Raw genomic sequence first — 20,539 nt, 5'->3', positions numbered from 1 at the left:
TGCATATATCATCTTGATGAGGCTTAAATGTCAGCTAAATTTGATTACAAGCGATTTTTCATTTACATGTATGACCCTTTCAACTTTGACCTCATGACCCTAATATCTAATCAGTTCATTGGCCCTGCAAGATACATACATGTCCCGAGGTTGGGGGTAATCCATCAATCGGTTCTTGAGATAATGCGATCACAAGAACGGGACGTACAGACGGATGGATGGATGGACAACCCGAAAACTACTTTGTAGCAGAGGCATAAAAATCAATATCCATTAACATTCATTTGTGTCCTTTCATTTTCACACATCTTTAAACTTGGCACTATTATCATCCAATTAAATCTTGGAGAGATCATATTTAGCCAAGGTCCCTATCAAAATAAGAGAGAAGGAAGGCATACCATCTTTGTAAATAATCTTGGCTTCTGCAGAATGCATCTGAACTTCCTTGAGTAACTTGTTCATTTCTTCCTCAATGTCTAGCCTCCCAGAGAAATCCATATAGAACTTAGCACCAAGGATGATACCAAGCCAGCCATCGGGCTGGTAGTATTCTTCCATCATCACAGGGATGATACGCTTTCGCAGTTGAAATGCATATTCAGCTTCTATAATAAAATTATCATCAACAAGTTTCTCAATGAGAATTAGACTTGCTTTTGGGTCCTAAACTCTGCATAAACGTAAACAAATCATTAGTCTTTCAAACTGAATTGTACAATGATACATGTAAGTTAATATGATCTATGATTTAGTACAGTATCTTTCACTGTTCAACTGCTTGAGCTCCATTTGTAAGCAATGTTTTACATAAGATGTATATACAGTAGGCTTGCGGTTGCACCATGTTAGAGAGGGTGGAGGATTGGGGAGTCCTTTCTCTGTAATCTTTCTTTCCTGAGTGTATGTAGTCCTGAAAAGGACTGTTGGTTATCTTTCTTAGCTTATAGTTCTAAGGAGAACTACAGCGCCGGTTGGAGAGGATGGGTGGTAGGAGTGGCTCGATGTTTTGAACAGGTTGATTATCCGTCGTAAGATGTATAGTTAACAATTCTACGATTAGAGCTCTGTTTGTAAGCAAAGATTTACATAATATTGATGATTTTCTTACCTGTTCTACAGTTTGGGCTCTCTTTGTATCTCTCTGACATACACATGACAATGGCGCAGGCATTCTCAATGGCTTCAGCCATAGCTTGTAATGTAGAACCATACATGCAGTCAACATCAACCCAAATGTTGTATCCAGCTTTCTGCCAAGAATCAAAACAAGAAAGTTTTCTAGTAGTTGTAAATTGATTCATCAAACATTCTACTTCAATTATCAAGTTGAATCGTACTATACAACTAATAATAAAAGGAATCATAAATGTACTATGTAATATTGGGCCCACCTTGTCAAAAGAGGACCAAAAGAGTCAGGGCCCATATTCTATTAAAAATGTGTAATTGGTGTGGAGCTCAAGCTTTATCAAACCACATTAGAATGGGAAAGGGAACATGGATGGGGCCAGGGGTTGTTAATCGGATCATATTTAGGATGGACTGGTGTTGATCAGGTGCTAAAAACCTGTAGCCTTATCTCAGTGACAGTTGTATGTGTTAATTTGGTAATAATAATAATAATAATAAACAATATTTATAAGGCGCTTAATACTGGTGTCTCTAAGCGCACCATATTCTGACTTAACAATTATTTACCAAAACTTATAATAAACACACAACTTATACATCTGTTCTTTATTCAATAAATCATGCATATATAATAATAAAAAATAAGATAAGAGTGAGATCAAACAAACATACATACAAGAGGTCAAACATAGGATCAAACATAGGATCGAACAAACAAAAAATAAGACGGTGTGCACCTCCTTTGACCGACTCACAACTGCAGAATATTATTTATGAATTAAAAAGGTGCGTTTTCAGCAAGGACTTGAATTGGTCGAGAGAATGAATATTATGAAAGTGCGCTGGTAATTTGTTCCAAAGGATAGGGGCATTTACTGAGAAAGCTCGGTCGCCATATTTTGTAGCGGTACGAGGTCCGAGGGTTATGGTATGTATACGTATGTATATTGTACTAAAGTACCTATACCCTAATATTGTATAGCTACACATAAAGCAGCACAGCTATTAGACCCCTAGCTTTACAGCTCAGTAAAGGTAGCTTGCAGTCCGTACCCATGTGGGACCAGGGGGAAAATGCCATGAATTTTTGATAATTTATTGCATTTTCTCTGGGTTTTTTATTTATGAGGGCTGCCCCCTACCCTAGCCCCCGCTGCGTACAGTCATGGTTCAGTGACAAAGCAATGGCCTCGTAACTGACTGAGGCCCCAGGATCAAAACCGTTTCGATGTGCTATATTAGTGTCCTTTTATGAGGCATTAATCCTCATTTATGGCTGAAGGAAGTAGGTCCCCTAGTTGTTGAACACAGTAGCATATATACATGCTTTAGCAGTCATGCAAAACAAACACTTGTCAATTATTATTCAATAAAATTTGAGAATGTATACTATTATCTAGATCTATTAGAAATAAATCATTGTCAAAATCATTCCATAAATTGGGGTAAAAAAAATATTCTACCTTTATGACCAACAGTGGATTTTTATAATGGTAAGAACTTTGACTATAGTACGTTAATCATAGAAAAGTTAAATCTATAAATTTGAGTCCGGTACTTCTAAATGTAGAAGCTTACCGCCAATACATCTCTCATTTTAAGGACTAATGGTTGACAACCCCACTGGTAGCTCAGCATTATATGTGGCTGCTTTCTAGAAAGACTATGTCCCAATCCAGTATCTGGAAACAAAAACAAGAACAGTTACAGGTTAAGATGAATTCCAAGTACAACTAGATGGATGTTCGACTGCACGCAGTCGAAAACGATGCCTCAGCCATAAAGCAATTTTTCAAAGTCAAGTTTGATTGTAATCCATTGACAGGTTCGCAGAATATCGCGATTACAAGTTATTTTATTATAATATATGTATGACTCTTTGGTCTTTGATCTTATGACCCTAAAATCTAATCAGTTCAATGGCTCTGCAAGATACATACATGTCTCAAGTTTGATAGTAATCTATCCGTCAGTTCTAATAAGAAGGCGTTCACAAGCTATTTTTGCATACATAATGAGCCCTGTAATGGTAATCTGTTCATTGGTTTAATGATAATGTGATAAGCTATGTTTGCATATATAATGAGCCCTGTGACCTTTGACCCCAAAATCTATCAGATCATTGGCTCTGCAAGATACATACATGACTAAAGTTTGGCAGAAATCCATCCGTCGGTTCTTGAGACAACGCGATCACAAGCAATTTTTGCATACATGAGCCCTGTGACCTTTGACCTTTGACTTTGTGACCCCAAAATCTAATCAGTTCATTAGCTCTGCTAGATACATACATGACCTAAGTTTGGCAGGAATCCATCAATCGGTTCTTGAGATAATGTGATCACGAGCTATTTTTGCATACATAATGAGCCCTGTGACCCTTGACCTTTGACCCCCTGACCCCAAAATCTAATCAGTTCATTGGCTCTGCCAGATACATACATGGTTTAAGTTTGGCAGCAATTCATCTATCGGTTCTTGAGATAACGCGATCATGAGAATGGGACAAGACGGACGGACGGGCAACCCGAAAACATAATGCTTTCGGCTACTTCGTAACAAAATCTCTCAGTACCTTCTTAATTCAACACAGGTATTACAGCAATGAACTAAAATTGAGACTTTGAACTTGATTTGTTGTTAAACCATTTCCCAGCAAGCAAAATGACCATAGATCAACCTAAAAGTCTGTCTCTTCAAATGTTAGGGCAGATTTTTGTGAGTTTTTAATCCCAGCAATGGCTATATGTTCACTAGTAATACATTCATCTACATTTGACACTCTTGCATTAAGTAAACTTTGACTCATTAGGAAGCTGAAGCTGGGCTAATCATCTAGGATACAGATACATTGTATCAAATGTAACATGCATAAGACAGGAATTGAGTGTACAAATAGACCTGTGGGTGAAGTTTAGGGAACAAACAAACAAACCTTACCATCCTCATTCTCCTTCACCAGATCCTTCTTCTCTCCCTCTTTGTTGATTACCCACAATGCACCATTAGCAGCCTTAGCAACTTCTGATGAGGAACTAGTCGAGAGATCTTGTAATGCCATCATACAGTCTGTGTTACTTCTCAGTTTCTCACTCACATCATCAGAGAAAGCCAGGTTCCATACAGCATGAGCTGAGGCTTCTTGTGTTTCAACACTTTCATCATGCAGCATACTTATCATGAGAGGGAGTCCCCCTGCTTCTACAATCTACAAGAAGATAAAACAAACTATAGTCTCAAACCACTTCAAAGTCATACAAACATGAAAGTATAGCATGATATCTATTTATGATGAAAGCTATTCTTCTTTTTAAATTTAATAAATATTTCTTAATCAAATCTTCTTTTCTATTCCTAAGGAAACAAAGGCAAACTATCGATAAACACAATGGAGTTGAAAATGGAAGAGAACAAGGGAAAGTGAGTTACCTTGTATTTATTGTTGTCATGAACAGCTAATCTTCCCAGAGCAGCAGTCACTTCCTCAACCGATAACCCTTGACATCTTTTATCTTTACTGTTCTGAGCGTCTTTCAGGATTTCAACTAGGTATTCTATGGTATCTGGAATGGGTTGTTCAATAAAAACAATTACATGCAGTAAAGATGAGAGTTAGGTATCAACTTGAGATACTTTACATTTCGGCTGTGTTATTATTTGTGAGAGCTGATAATGATAAGTTACAATGATAATTATATCAAGGACAACTACTTGACTACCTTTTGTTTGTTCAATATTTCATCCTTAGGCAATGCCCCCCCCCCCAATAGAACAACATCTATTTCACTATTGCGGTAAGCCGAACACATAGTTTTATTGTTAACTAGATGGAACTTCGACTGCGCGCAGTCGAAAATGATGCCTCCGTCATAGAGCAATTTTACAAACCAAAACAGAAGAAATTTTTCGAATTCAAGTTCAATTGTAATCCATTAACAGGTTCTCAGAATATTGTGATTACAAGCTATTTTTGCATACATAATGAGCCCATGACCTTTGACCTTATGAACCAAGAATCTACTCAGTTCATTGGCTTTGCAAGAAACATACATGACCCAAGTTGGCAGGAATCCATCAATCGGTTCTTGAGATAACGCGATCACGAGCTGTTTTTGCATACATAATGTGCCCTGTGGCCTTTGACCTTTGACCTTGTGACCCCTACATCTAATCAGTTCATCGGCTCTGCAAGTAATATACATGACCTAAGTTTGGCAGCAATCCATCAATCGGTTCTTCAGATAACGCGATCACAAGCTCGTTTTGCATACATAATGAGCCCTGTGGCCTTTGACCTTTGACCTCGTGACCTCAAAATCTAATCGGTTTTTTGGCTTTGCAAGTAACATACATGACCTAAGTTTGGCAGCAATCCATCAATCGGTTCTTCAGATAACGCGATCACAAGCTCGTTTTGCATACATAATGAGCCCTGTGGCCTTTGACCTTTGACCTCGTGACCTCAAAATCTAATCGGTTTTTTGGCTTTGCAAGTAACATACATGACCTAAGTTTGGCAGCAATCCATCAATCGGTTCTTCAGATAACGCGATCACGAGCTCGTTTTGCATACATAATGAGCCCTGTGACCTTTGACCTTTGACCTCGTGACCCCAAAATCAAAATCTAATCAGTTCATCGGCTCTACAAGATACATACATGACCAAAGTTTGGCAGGAATCCATCAACCAGTTCTTCAGATAACGCGATCACGAGCTCGTTTTGCATACATAATGAGCCCTGTGACCTTTGACCCTTGACCTCGTAACCCCAAAATCTAATCAGTTCATCGGCTCTACAAGATACATACATGACCAAAGTTTGGCAGGAATCCATCAACCAGTTCTTCAGATAACGCGATCACGAGCTCGTTTTGCATACATAATGAGCCCTGTGACCTTTGACCCTTGACCTCGTAACCCCAAAATCTAATCAGTTCATCGGCTCTACAAGATACATACATGACCAAAGTTTGGCAGGAATCCATCAACCAGTTCTTCAGATAACGCGATCACGAAAACGGGACGTACGGACGTACGGACGGACGGACAACCCGAAAACATAATGCCTCCGGCTACTTCGTAACGGAGGCATAAAAATATATAATGTTTTATGTTTACATGTTTTAGTTTGATAGGCAGCTATATTTCTTTGCATGGTGCAATTTTCTTACCTCTCATTGTAAGTGAGACAAAGTGACGGTAAATATGAGAACACATGAAAAAATATGATCCAGGGTACATATGTTGCACTAAATTTGTCATTCTTTGGTTATATATCCTTTGAATATCAATTTTCTTGTTTTCTTTGGTTCCCATGGTTTTACACACCAACCAAAATTCACCGGACCCTAGATAAGATAATTGATTTTGTAACTATTTCCAAGACAGGTCAATAACAGCTACATGTAGGAGATAGGAGGTAGCAACCTACTTTAGGTGATTCTTAAAGGATTGGCTGTAGAACAATGAATATTAGGAGATCTGACTTACTGGTTCCCTTCTCTGCTAGAATCTCTTCTTGTCCTTCTTCAACAATATAAGCTAGAGTCATCATACTGACGGCTTTGAGATAAGGGTCTCCCTCTAGGAATGGTTCCATACTCTCTACCACCTTCTCTTCTCGATATACATGCTTGTTACCAGGTGCCTTGGCTAAGTTGTGCAGAATATTCAGTGACGCTTTGATTAGAAATAACACATTCTACAAAGACATAATACAAACACAATGAATAAACATAAGGTAAGAAACAGATCAGTGAAATTTTCGGTAAAAATCTGATAACAAAAAAAGAAAGTTATAAATGTTTATACCTAAGCGTAATTGAGTAAGTGCAGATTAGTAACTCTGACATATCTTTCTGGCACTTCTCAACTTTTCCAGAAAAAAAACAGTTCAATTCTTTATTTAAAATCAAAGTTTTACTATATTTGTGCCATTACTAACCATATAGCAGGACTCATGCTTCACATACTGTAGTTACATACATGTATGTACATGAAACAGATCTATTTCTTCATCAACAACCATGAATATAGGATTGAAAGAATCTCTATTAAAATGATTCTAAATCTTGTAGGATGTGTAACCAGAGTACTATCATTCTATAAACAGGATCTTGAGGGTATACACCTTTACCCACTAAACCTTACTTCCTGGACTTGACAAAAACACAAGGAAACACATAGTGAGCCTATAACAGACTAAGGCTTACCACTATGAAATTGCACAGTATAAGGACTGTAGATGGCAGAGGTTTTGTTGGAATGGAAGCCAATGCTTAATAGTCATGCTCTATGTTTAGGTTGCCTATAGAAATACATAAAATAACTGGGCTCTGATAGAATAATTTAAATGGCACCAACCACTCCAAAACAAATTTTGCTGTACCGGTATATGTTTGGGATTCCATCCGCCAGTAGCCAAATTTGAAATATTGTTTCAAACCTTATATCTGAAAATAGGTTTTGCAAACTTAAATATCAAAATTACACTCATTATTTAAATAGTAACATGTGAGTCAAATTTACATACAGTAATGATTGTCTCACATACATGAATGTATTGATGGGTGAAATTCTATAATTCTTTTCCAAAAGTTATTTTTAGATTTAAACTTCAAGTCAAGGACAGAGAAAACTTGATAGCTCAAGGGAGATTAATTGTTATTCTTCCTGGTAAAAAAAGACACAAATACTAGAAAGGTCATAGATAACCCCCAGCTGTACCATGTCAATGCCCCAATAATCAAACACTGATTGATATAAGCCATGTCTACATGTATGTATAATTATTAATACAAGTATGAGATGAATACATAACTTTTTACACTTCATACTCCTTCAATCTATATTTAAAAACATTAATCTCTTACATCTATTAAAGAGCTGAAAGCGATGACTATTTGTCTGTGAAAATACCAAGTTACCTGATAAATTTTTAATATCTTCTTATAAATTGTACAATTATGTGCCATTTTCATTCGAGAAAGTATATACATATTCATGCAAATTTGTTTTCCTTTTTAGTAATAATTAATCCTTCAAAACCAAAGGTTGCAGCTGAAACACTCAAATTTAATACAAGTCATCCATTTCCATCCACCTACACTACACTTCCATCCTGCACTTGGTACCATTATGTGTCATCGCAGGGAGAGGAACTTATTATTTCAAAGGTCACAAAGAGTTCCTTTATTGTTACATTTTGTTTTTCCTGACCAGTGAAAATTAATATCTTGGTTGTTATAAATGATGTTATGATTTTAGGCTCATAAGAAAGTATGAGAAATATACATTACATAAAGGTTTCTTACACATCCCTTGATCCTACCATCACTTCTACCAAGGATGACACAGAGGAATATTAAAAGGGGGCAACAGACCCTTTCCACAGAAAACTTTAGAATATATTTATGTGAAAGCACACATTTTCCTTGCATTTAAGTTCTAAATTTGAGAAATATTTGTTACCCATCTTGCATAAAGGGACTAGAGTCTATAACATTGTTCAGATGGGAGAGAAATGCTGCTAAGGTAGTGAGGTCTATGCTAGATGTACAATTAATGATAATCTGAAAGTCTTCCCCCCCCCATCTTGAAATCTCAAAATTGGCGGAGGAATCTCATCCCTGCTTTGCATAAAAAAATATGTAGAACCTTTAAAGCTTATCAACACTCGTGTGGCTAGGAGGGACACAGCGAGGTCACTGACAGGTTGCTATCTCATCAACTCAGCTCTCAAATAACATAAGAAATAGAGGATCACGGGGGACCAACAGGCACCGATTGGGGAAATTTTTTATATAGAGGGAGCAAGTAGCTACAAGTAGGGCAGTGGGGCATTAAATAATAGTCATTTTTCCCCCTTGAAATATGTGTGGCACTTGAATGGATAAACTGTTTCCCTGCAATCTTTGTATTGGCTAGAAAGGCATTATCAGACAACAGTTTACACTAAGAGCTTCATACAATTGAATTTCATCTCAGAACCAAGTGAGAGAGCTTTAATACTGGTCTTTGACAAGACAAATATCTACAAAACATCATATCAATTCTACCTGTAACATGTATCATTGATCAGGAGAATGCTAGAGAGGATATTTTAAGTATGTACATGTACTAACAAAAAGAAAAACCTTTGTCAATTTGATTAAAAATAGGGAGAGAAGAATTTAATTCCGTTGAGGCAGGAGGTTCTTCTGCAAACTAATTGAGTGCTGTGAAGCTGGTTGGCGCATACACGTAGAAGCCATTAGATAGATAGATAGATAGATATAAGCTTGACTGAACATGTTATGAAAGTACATTTTGTAAATTGGAAAACAGTGAGGCCTGTACCTTTACTTTATCTGATTAAACTGAAATATAGCTCAGAAAGTGCTTACCATTACTTAGTGTAATGGTGTGTGCTAAATGGAACACTAATATACTAAAGTGATGGACCTTAATTGCTTGCTTTTAGCTTAAAATGCTTTGCATGCCATGCATGCGATTGTCTGTCAGTAGTGGTATTAAAGGGACTTTTTAACATTGTTCAGATGAGAGATAGTGGTGCTAAGGTAGTGACTTCAATGCTAGATGCACAATTAAAGATAATCTGAAAATTTGAGTGAAAACAGATCATTATTCATGGTACAAATTGGGAAAAACTGATTTGATCGATTCGTTAATTCTCCCAACTATATTATTCTACTTCTATTCTGCTACTTGTCAAAGCCTGTTCAGCATCAAGACAAGGACAATTTAATTACATTTTAGGTGAATGTAAATCGTCACAAAGCAATAAAATGGCTCTGCATTCCATTCCAGACAGTGAAGTGTTGACAGATTTGTATAGCCTGTTTTATGTATTTTTCTCATGGAAAAACGGTTGGGAAAATTCAAAAATGGTTGGGAGAATTTACTGTTAATCACTGTTAGAGGGTGCCTCACATCGACGCCTTCAAAGAAAACCATAGATATCTTTGTGGTTTGAGAATTTGTTCAGGATTTTTTGCATGTCAGAGAGTTAGTATAGTAAAAGGAATATAGTAAGTAACATTTTATACAAAAATTAAGCAATTTTTGTCATCAACCTTCAACAATGTTACCGAGTCACTTTAAAGATGAAGTTGAGTTCTGGTCATGCGATTGCATTGTGAAAGAAACGGTGTGGAACCGACCAGAAAAGGTTGATCATCTAGCATATACGAATTTGTGTGTATTGCAAGGTTGTGGAATCATCAAAATGATAAGAAATTTGGCCAAGTCTTGGTAAAGTTACAAACACTTGCACAGAAAGATGTATATGGGACTACACAAACACGTGGCGTAAAAAGCCGCCCCCCCCCCCCCGATTTTTACGATGTTACATGCATATTTAGAATATGAAGGCATTTGAAGAGCCATGCTTTTCAGGGAACATGTCTTAACTGATGTTCTTCCACACTTGCATAATAAGAATGAGTAATGCTCACAAATTATTTTTCACCTCTTTCCAGAACTCAACCTTCTCTTTAAATGCATGTCACAGAATAAGTTTTAATTTCTTATTTGTCCTAAATGACTTGCAAAATATCATCAGGTTATAATTTCAAAATTCATGTCTTGTATTCATTTGGTTAAAGTTCAAATAATTTATGCATGGTATAAGAAATACCACCACAATAGATGAATAGGAAGATTGATTCTTTTAAATTCATCATGACATGAAAAAAGAAAATAAATGACCACTTCCAGAGCATCAAAGCCTTGAACTATTGCCAAATTGAATTAAATTGAATTGAATTCGCATTTATTTCATTCTCGATTAAAAATTACATTGGTACAAAAGATACAAAATTATTCATGAACAAATTTAGAAATGAAATGGGGAACTACATAAATAAAGCCCTTAGGCCTTGTACACGCATAGTTCCCAAAGCATTCATAGCATAATGTAAAGCAAAGATTTAAAATAAGAAGAAAAAAAAAAACGAACATCAAATAAAAAGAAACAAAAAACAAAAAACATATAACACAAATATAAACATAAGATAAGTAACTATACATATTTGAGATAAAGAAACTGCTTCAACTTTTTTTAAAGGAATTAATTGACTTGCAATCAGAAATATATTTAGGGATGGAGTTCCAAATTACAGGGAAATTATGACGTACTGATTTTATTACCTAATTTGTTTTTACTGGCCATAAGTAAGAAAGAATTTTTAAAACGGGTATTGTGGTTATGTATCTGGTAATTAAGAGTGAACATCTGAAAAATATTAACAGGTAATTTATTTTGAAAGTAGAAGAAGCAAAGGAGGGCAATGGAGTAATAGTACAAATCAAAAATATTAAGAGATTTCAATTTTCTAAACAGTGGGGCAGAATGGGCACGATAATGACATCCAAGGCATATGCGAAGGGCTTTTTTTTGCAATTTAAATAATTTATCTAATTTAGTTCGACTACAATTACCCCAAACAGCAACACAATAATTTAAATATGAGAGCATGAATGAATTATAAAGTAGTAATAATGCTGAAGGTTGAAGTGAGTCCTTTAATCTGTATAATATACCAATACATTTAGATACCTTTTGAGTGACTTTATTGACATGACTGTCCCTCCCATTGCATATTAAAATCAATACAAACACCAAGAAAATTAACACTATTTACCTTATTTAATGGAACCTCGTCTATTTTTATAAACAAATTATCAAGCGAATTAGTGTAATTTGACTGCCTATGGAAGAAAGTTATGTAATTTTTTTTACTAGGATTTATCAACAATCTATTTGATTTGAACCATTTTGTTACTTTGTCTAATTCAGTATTGATATTATTTTGTAAGTTATGAGTGTTATGTTTGGTGTAAATTAAAGTAGTATCGTCAGCGTACATAATGTAATTAAATTGGTCAGAAGAATGTGTAAGATCATTAATGTAAATTAAAAACAGTAGAGGACCTAGGATAGAACCTTGTGGTACGCCGTGTGTAATAGAAGAAAAATTTGAGGAACTGTTATTATAAACTACATATTGAGATCTATTAGAAAGATAACTTTCAAACCATGATAGTGGTAAGCCCCTAATCCCATAGTGTTCTAATTTGGATACAAGTATTCTATGATTAACAATATCAAAGGCTTTTAAAAGGTCCATAAAAATTCCAATGCAAAATTTATTGGTATGAATTGCTAACAAAACTTTATCTTGTAATTCTATCAAAGCGTGTGTAGTAGAGTGATTTTTCCTAAAGCCATATTGTGAATCTGTGAGAATTTTATTGTTTAAACAAAAGGAATATAATCGGTTATAAATACATTTTTCTAACAACTTTGATATAGACGGCAGAATAGATATTGGCCTATAATTATCAAATTTATGAAGATCATCTTTTTTAAATACGGGGGTTATTTTAGCTATTTTTAGTTTATCTGAGACTAAGCCTGTAGAAAGAGAGAGATTAAATATAAATACTACTGGCTGTACAATGTAAAATATAATTTTTTTCATTAAGTTAGTACTAAGATTATCAAATCCAACTGAATTACTGTTTTGTAGTGATTTACTAATCTGTAGAACTTCATTTTCTGTTATAGGATTAAAAAAAATGGAATTGTTGATAGAACCAGTCAGATGATCCTTAAAAGAAGTATTGTTAGAAGAACTGACCATTGATGTGGTTATCTGTCTACAACAGTTTATAAAATGTTGATTAAATTCAGTTGCTATATGTTTTGGATCACAAACTTTCTCAGTTCCATTAAAAAAGTATTCAGGTAGAGATTTTTTAGGCTTATTTAGTAATGCGTTTATAACTGACCAAGTCTGTTTAGTATTATTTTTATAAAGAACTTTAAACTGTTAGAAAAGTATGATTTTTTTGCGTGCTTTAACAGATTATTCAATTTATTTCTATTTTTTTGTATTTTCTTTCATTATCCAATGTATTGTTTTGCAGAAAGTGTTTATGATAACGATTTTTCTTCTTTATGCATCTTAATAAATACTTTGTAATCCAAGGTTTTTTCATGCGTCTTTTAGTTTGTTTAGTTTTTGACAGAGGAAAATGCTTGTCAAACAATTGAGTAAAACGGTTAATAAAAAAGGAATATGCATCATTAGCATTTGACATATTATAGAGATTAGTCCATTCTTCATGATAAAGATCATATTGAAAATGTCTTATATTATCATCTGAGTACTTCCGAGTAAAGCGAAATGAGCTAGGCTGATAAGTATTATTATTATTAGAGCTTTTAGAGACTAGAAAAATGGGTAAGTGGTCACTAACATCTGAACATAGACTACCAAATAACAAGAGAGAGGAGAGAGAGAGGTGGAGAGGAGAGGAGAGGAGAGGAGAGGAGAGGAGAGAGAGAGAGAGAGCGAGCAGCTATTTCCATGTCAGATGGGATGCATTTAATTAATATCATGTATCAATAGAGAAATAAAGATAAAGCACACCTTTTGAACCATATTATCTCTGTAAGGTTTGTGGGAGATGTTGGTTGTACAAAGCTTGATCATTCCTCCTTGACCAAGACGAAGGGCAAGGGTCAAACTGGCATCACTGAGGTTCCATAGAGTGTTATAAATGTAGAAAGCAGTCTGCCACGTTGGATTTTGACTGAATAGGCCTTCCTTGTTCAAAGCTAGTATCATGTTGATGAACAGTTCTAGAATAAGAGAACAAAAAAAAATCAAATTATAGTAGATTTAACTTGTTTTTTTCAAGGAAGGTTTTGAAACTTAAGATCTTCGTTTCAGAACATGACTTGTGAATGAACATATATGCAACATGTTTCTACTAATTTTCAAAATACTTTTATTTTCTGTTATTTTCTAGGTTTAATAGCTTCACCCTTACTGAACTGGGGGGGGGGGGGGGGGGGGGCGGCTGGTGCTGCAACCCCTTGGAATTTCAAATTGTAGTTTTATGATTTTTTTTCCCCTCATTTTTTCTTTTTTTCTTTCCCCTCATTTTTTCTTTTTTTCTTCCCCCCCCCCCAAAAAAATAGGGGTGCGTCTTATACACAGGTGTGTCTTATACGTGGAGATTTACGGTACATGCTTTAGAAGATAAAACATCAGTTTCTCACTTGTTCCTTTTTAATACCAATATCATGATGCTGTAAAACCTGATCAAACATCTTTGCACTTTGTAATTGAAAGTTATCATGCATGACTGGGGTTCTAAAGTTAGCAGTCAATATCAAAGCATAAGGAAACTTGTTCTGCAGCACACGGCAGCAATATAAAATAAAAGGTTGAGTATCACATTATACAAAGTTTAATTTCCTTCCCTCTTTTTTTCAATCCAAAGGACGTAGGAATTTTTTTTACCAAATCTAGGATAAAAAATCATTGCCTAAAAAAACATAAAGGAGACCTAAAATGAGCAGTCTAGAGTATAAAGATATAGTATTACTATTAGGCCTGTATGGTATACAATTCAACATCGAATGGCCTCATTAATTCCTCATATGAAAAAAAATAAAACTTCTATATTTTTTCAGGGTGGGGGGGGGGGGGGTCTAATGTTTCGATTCCTTATAATTGCTACCTAGCTTCTACTTACAAGGCCTGACAAAGCAAGTAATCAGCTTATACATCGTAATTTCCCATGGGAGATTTATTCTTATCAATTATTCAGTCTGCAATTGGATGGGCTTTGTGATAGTGTTATAATCACTCAACTGATTGCTAAAAGTATGGACAGTGTAATCAGTAGGCCTAGTAATCACCCGACCTCAGTACTTGAGTCAATTCCATGCATGAATAAAGAGACTAGGCTGATCGAAACTAAAACTAAACTCTACTACTCTCTAACAAGATGCACATTTAAATACAATAACCATATATGGTAGATGAGAGATACAAATTTAAATACAATAAACATACAGTATATACGGTAGAGGAGAGATACAAATTTAAATACAATAACCATATATGGTAGATGAGAGGTACAAATTTAAATCCAATAACCAAACATGTATATGGTAGATGAGAGATACAATGTACAAATTTATAGAAGACGGAGAAGTCGTAGTTGATTTTCAAAAATAGACATGTATTTATGGCCTCAATAATTCTAAACATGACAATTCAATGAATTCTAATTGATCCTATAGTGCACATGGTTAAAATTAGTGCCCACATTAATTTGTAGACCAAAGTCAGTGTAACTGATTCTGGACTTTCTAGCATCACAATAATTTATTTAGATATACATAAAATATTAATGTATTTTTATCATTGCATAAGGGGAGGTGAGATAGAAGGTTTTCAAAATTCCTGCATGATAACACACCGAACACTATACTGACATATCCGCACAGGACTAACCAAATTAGCATTTAACAAATGGTGTCCCATAACAAACCACACATTTTCAATGCCCATTTCATCATCTCCTCTTCACAAGTTCGCTAATTGTAAGAAGAGGCCATTGTACATTCAGCTGCATATACTAACTCTTGTTATATACCACACTTAAGAAATCCATCCGATTGGTCGAAATTGCAGTCATGGTTTTAGCCATTCCCGTAAATAAACGAAAAATGCCACGCCCATGTAATAGTTCGAGGATAAATTCAAGTTACCAGGAATAGTTCAGTCTTGCTTAAAAACTGGTTTGAACGATCGCGGATACCATACATTGTGTGTGTGCGAAGAATTTGTCGCTAAACAGCAAAACACCAAAAGGGCAGGCCCTACGTTTTATTATTAGCCGTAGATCTAGGTCTAGATAAAGATTGCGATTTAATTGCATGCGATAACAGTGATACAGGTATTGAAGACTGTATAATGCAAGTGTTTGAATTCATTTGGATGAAAAGTTGAATTCTACGCCGTTTTGTGCGTCATTGCAGCGCTGAATTTGGTGTGTTTGTCGCTAATTTCTGAAAAATTTAGATAGCTTTCCTGATGGTATTTCATGCAAAATTTCTTTTACAACTGTATATTGATAAGCACTGATTCTTGTCCTTACCTTTGACTTGTTTCTTGTCTGTTATAGTCATTTAATAGATAAATTACTTGAATTCTGGGCACATTTCAGTGACACAAAAAACCAGCCCGTTCATAGTCCCACACACGTATTTGTATGTACCTTGTACCCTTACACTGTCTGCTGTCTCGATAGCGTAAACAAACTTGATTACCATGATTGGTAAGTCGCACATGTATTCTATGACCCTTGTCGGTATATAAAAGTACTAATGACTGCTTTAATTTTCGAAACATAGATGTTTTTATACGCTCGCTATTGCCCTCGGCAAGCCTCGGGCAATAGCTTGATTGTAACCTTCCCTTGAGCGTATAAAAACAACTATGTTTCTTAAAGCAGTCATTAATACTATAATATTGTTGCTAAGCATGTTAATCAGAAACAAACAGTCCATTCTATCATTCGACTGGCATTTAAATTCGAAAGGGGGCTTATATTTCAGTGGTTCTTTAATCAATCATTTATCCTTACCGTGAATGTTTCTAAGTAAAGAGTTACTATCAGCATCACTTCCTCTTTTAAAATAGTATACAAATATACACTGTCTTGAGAGGTTCTGGTTAAAACTCTGCGCAAGAGGTGAATCCAATAGTACTATTGGAGTCACCGAGGCCCGTAGTCTTAACCAGTACCTCGAAAAGAAGGAATTGTTCATTTGTTTTATATCTTGCATCAAAAAATTATTTATCAGGCCTGATGTATATCAAAATTGTAAAGAATCACTATCTACCCAATTTTAAAATTTCCAGAAACTTTGTATTACCTTTAAGTTTAAAATCTATTGAACTCTTATTATTGAGAAATAATTTCATTGAAAATATGTCCATTAGTTAGAGGATGACGTCTGCTTAAACAGGATTGGTGCCTGATGTGATGTTATAAAACATTGCAAAATTTTCTTGCTAGGCACATATCCCAGCTTGATAGATGATTTTATAATAATAATAATAATAATAAACAATATTTACAAGGCGCTTAATACTGGTGTCTCTAAGCGCACCATATTCTGACTTAACAATTATTTACCAAAACTTATAATAAACACACAACTTATACATCTGTTCTTTATTCAATAAATCATGCATATATAATAATAAAAAATAAGATAAAGAGTGAGATCAAACATACATACAAGAGGTCAAACATAGGATCAAACATAGGATCGAACAAACAAAAAATAAGAAGGTGTGCACCTCCTTTGACCGACTCACAACTGCAGAATATTATTTATGAATTAAAAAGGTGCATTTTCAGCAAGGACTTGAATTGGTCGAGAGAATGAATATTATGAAAGTGCGCTGGTAATTTGTTCCAAAGGATAGGGGCATTTACTGAGAAAGCTAGATCGCCATATTTTGTAACGGTACGTGGTCCGAGGGTTAACTGCAAGGTTGATGATGATCGAAGAGGTCTTAAAGAACTAGAAGAACGTAAGGAAATCAAATCTGAATGATATTTAGGGGCTTGGCCATGGAGAATTTTGTATGTAAGAAGAAGAACTTTAAATGTTATACGATGGTGTATGGGAAGCCAATGAAGAGAACGCAATATTGGGGTTATGTGCTCAAACTTTCTCGAGAGAGTAACAAGCCTTGCAGCAGTATTCTGAATTCTTTGAAGTGGAAGTAGGGACGATTGCGGAAGACCAGAAAAAATTGAATTACAATAATCAAGGTGGGAGGATACAAATGCATGGGTTAATTTTGCAGTTGTGGGCCGGTCAAGTAGTTTCCTAATTTTCCCAATTTTGAAGATTCCAAAAGATGCCGATTTACATACGTTTTTAATGTGCTGTTGAAATGTAAGATTTTTGTCGATTAAAACACCCAGGTCTCGAACGTATTCACTACCCTTCAGTGAGCCATCTCCGGTAACCAAGTCGGGGAAGGAATCGGTGTTTCTGAATTTGGAAGTAATGTGGATCATTTCAGATTTTCGTTCATTATTATTTTTTATTTATTATTATTTTATTTGGCAAAAAAAACACATGATATCAAAATACAGAGTTGAAATAAACAATTAATAGCAAATCACACACAAAAAAGGAACACTAGGTGCACCTGGCTGTGCTGCCAGGCAATGGGCAAAGTTAACCAAATAACTATAGTCCGCAGACCGCCATCACCTATATCCCAACCAGATGCAACCAGCGTTGCAGATTTATGTGACAAGGACAATATAAGAGATACATGTACCACATTCAAATAATTAAAATGCATCCAGACAAAAACTTCAAATTTCCCCAGGGTTGCATCACACGCCAGAGACTCATGACCATACCAGCAGAAAAAAGTGGCACATTAAGGCAAAGTCTATTGTTAGAAGACCAGAACCTAATGTCTTCAAGGCAACTGCTGAGTTTCCGAGTCGCATCATCCTTCCCGTTAGGCTTAAGAGTTATATAAATCTGAGTGTCGTCAGCGTACATCGCATGTTGAATCCCCTGGTGAGAGTTAATGACCTTAGACAGTGGGCTGGTGTAGAGAACGAAGAGATGTGGGCCGATTACGGAACCTTGAGGAACGCCGCAGATCAGTGGAAATGTTGCAGAAGGCGTGTCGTTGATGATCACACGTTGACTGCGATTGTGGAGATATGAGCGTATCCAATCAAGCACAGTTCCGGTGATGAAAAAGTCATTTTCCAGGCGATGAAGTAACAGGGTATGGTCAATGGTGTCAAATGCAGCTGTATAATCCAGGAGGATGAGCACGGCTTCATTACCCTTGTCTATGGCCAGGAGAAGATCGTTCAGGACTTTAACCGTAGCAGTTTCTGTTGAATGGTGGTTCCTGTAAGCAGATTGATGAACAGGAAGCATGCCAAATCTCTCGAGGTGGGCCTTCAGCTGAGCAGCCACAATCCTCTCTGATTTTATTTGTTAATTTGATACGATCGTCATCTTTAAGCTTCCTGATTTCTAGTGGTACACTATTGGCCATATTTATGATTTTCTTTAAAAGAAGGAAAGTCCATCCTAGACTCAAGCTGCGTAGTAACATTTGACTGGACAATACTTTTGAACACTGGGTAGCCTGTACTAGCCTCAACAGTACTATGCATTGCGTATATAGGAATAGAGTCAGTCCTTCATTAAGTTAATGGGAATACAGGAATTCAGAAGCTAAAGTATCATGCTGCAATCATGCAGTTATTGCAATTATCAAGTTATGATTCATCCAACACAAATTTGCAACCCTGTAATTTCGTTTTTGAGCAGCTCTCCAAATTACATAATAAATTCATACAATTAATTTAGTTTAAATTTTCATTGGACAGATGTTTTACGAATATATTATAGAACACATCTACACAATGCAAATACACATGAACGGGAGGGATGTATTCCTTTATCAACAAATAAAAAGAGGGCTCTTTCAAATAGTTTTCTGCTCAAAATAAATGGGGAGCTTGGTTTATGGGAGAGCATACATGTACTGCTGCTTTTTGTGCTTGATTGATTATAATTTTAGCTATGCATAACTTTTTTTAATTCTGTATGAAATGTCACTTATATTTTAACTGACCTGTTTCTCTCATTTGAATAAAAGACAAAATGATGGACTAGCCTTTAAATATGACATAAAAATACAATAGTAAAGTACCATCTTTACAATACCAGTACAAGGTGCTTGAAATGGAAAAGTCATACATTTTAGGTTACAATAACCTAATTAGAGTTGCTGGCTCAATGATCAGAAGTACACAGTTAATGGGTATCTCACTGAATTTGGATTCGCCAACCTTTATGATGAATATTGACGAAAATCAGGGGGTTTAGCGACAATTAGCAACATTTGAGCAAATGTTTGCGAAAGTGTTTAAGAAAGGCAGTTGTCAGCTATTAGCGACTGTAAGAAAATGTTAGCCAGAATCTTTTGCCAAGATTAGCAACTATTTGCCAATCCTTTGTTTGGGACCTTTTGCTAACTCCAGGTACTCAATGGGTCAATTTTATATAGGAACCATACAGTAACATGGTCGCTAGCATTGGCTAATCAAAAATAAATTCGGTGACACCATCTTACAACCATTTGCAAAGGCTTACGACTGTTTTGCAATTGCTTGCAATTGTTTGTGGAAAAATAAATTTGCAAAGAAATACTGTATGCGACAATGAAAACTGTTTGCAAACTTTTTTGCATTTTGTTAAGAACCATGGCAAAACCCCAAATTTGCGATGCTCGCAACAGTCGCAAGCATTCCCGCTCAGTGAGATACATCATATCCCCTTTAAGGATCATTCTGTAAAACTTTTTTTTCGGGTCTGTGTTTGAGCGTTTATTCAAGCTTTTTGAGGGTTTGCTAAATCAAAGCGAGATATCTTCTCAACAATTTTAATAAAAATTTTGAAGTCAATAACTCGTTGTAAAAGTGTTTCAGGTATTAGGTTTTAAGAATGAAGATGTGTATAAGAATAA

General features: G+C 35.5%; 1 protein-coding gene across 4 annotated transcripts in view; it reads right to left on the bottom strand.

Moving 5' to 3' along the window:
- The window catches only part of LOC100892829, a 32,643-nt gene that overhangs the window by 3,150 nt on the left and 8,954 nt on the right, over nt 1-20,539 (bottom strand). For 3 of the 4 annotated variants that reach the window (XM_030972414.1, XM_030972416.1, XM_030972417.1), the window contains 7 exons: nt 13,574-13,785; nt 6,627-6,837; nt 4,564-4,697; nt 4,075-4,342; nt 2,713-2,816; nt 1,112-1,253; nt 402-608 (listed from right to left, as the gene is read on the bottom strand). In XM_030972414.1, coding sequence (XP_030828274.1) covers nt 402-608; nt 1,112-1,253; nt 2,713-2,816; nt 4,075-4,342; nt 4,564-4,697; nt 6,627-6,837; nt 13,574-13,785 — 1,278 coding nt within the window. The remainder of the gene's footprint in view (nt 1-401; nt 609-1,111; nt 1,254-2,712; nt 2,817-4,074; nt 4,343-4,563; nt 4,698-6,626; nt 6,838-13,573; nt 13,786-20,539) is intronic. The other variant, XM_030972415.1, reaches the window with a different exon arrangement.

Source organism: Strongylocentrotus purpuratus, unplaced genomic scaffold (genome assembly GCF_000002235.5).
Source record: "Strongylocentrotus purpuratus isolate Spur 01 unplaced genomic scaffold, Spur_5.0 spur5_scaffold_6, whole genome shotgun sequence".
NCBI lineage: Eukaryota > Metazoa > Echinodermata > Echinoidea > Camarodonta > Strongylocentrotidae > Strongylocentrotus > Strongylocentrotus purpuratus.
Note: the sequence above shows the minus strand (reverse complement) of the source record. Positions and strands in the feature narration are given on the sequence as shown.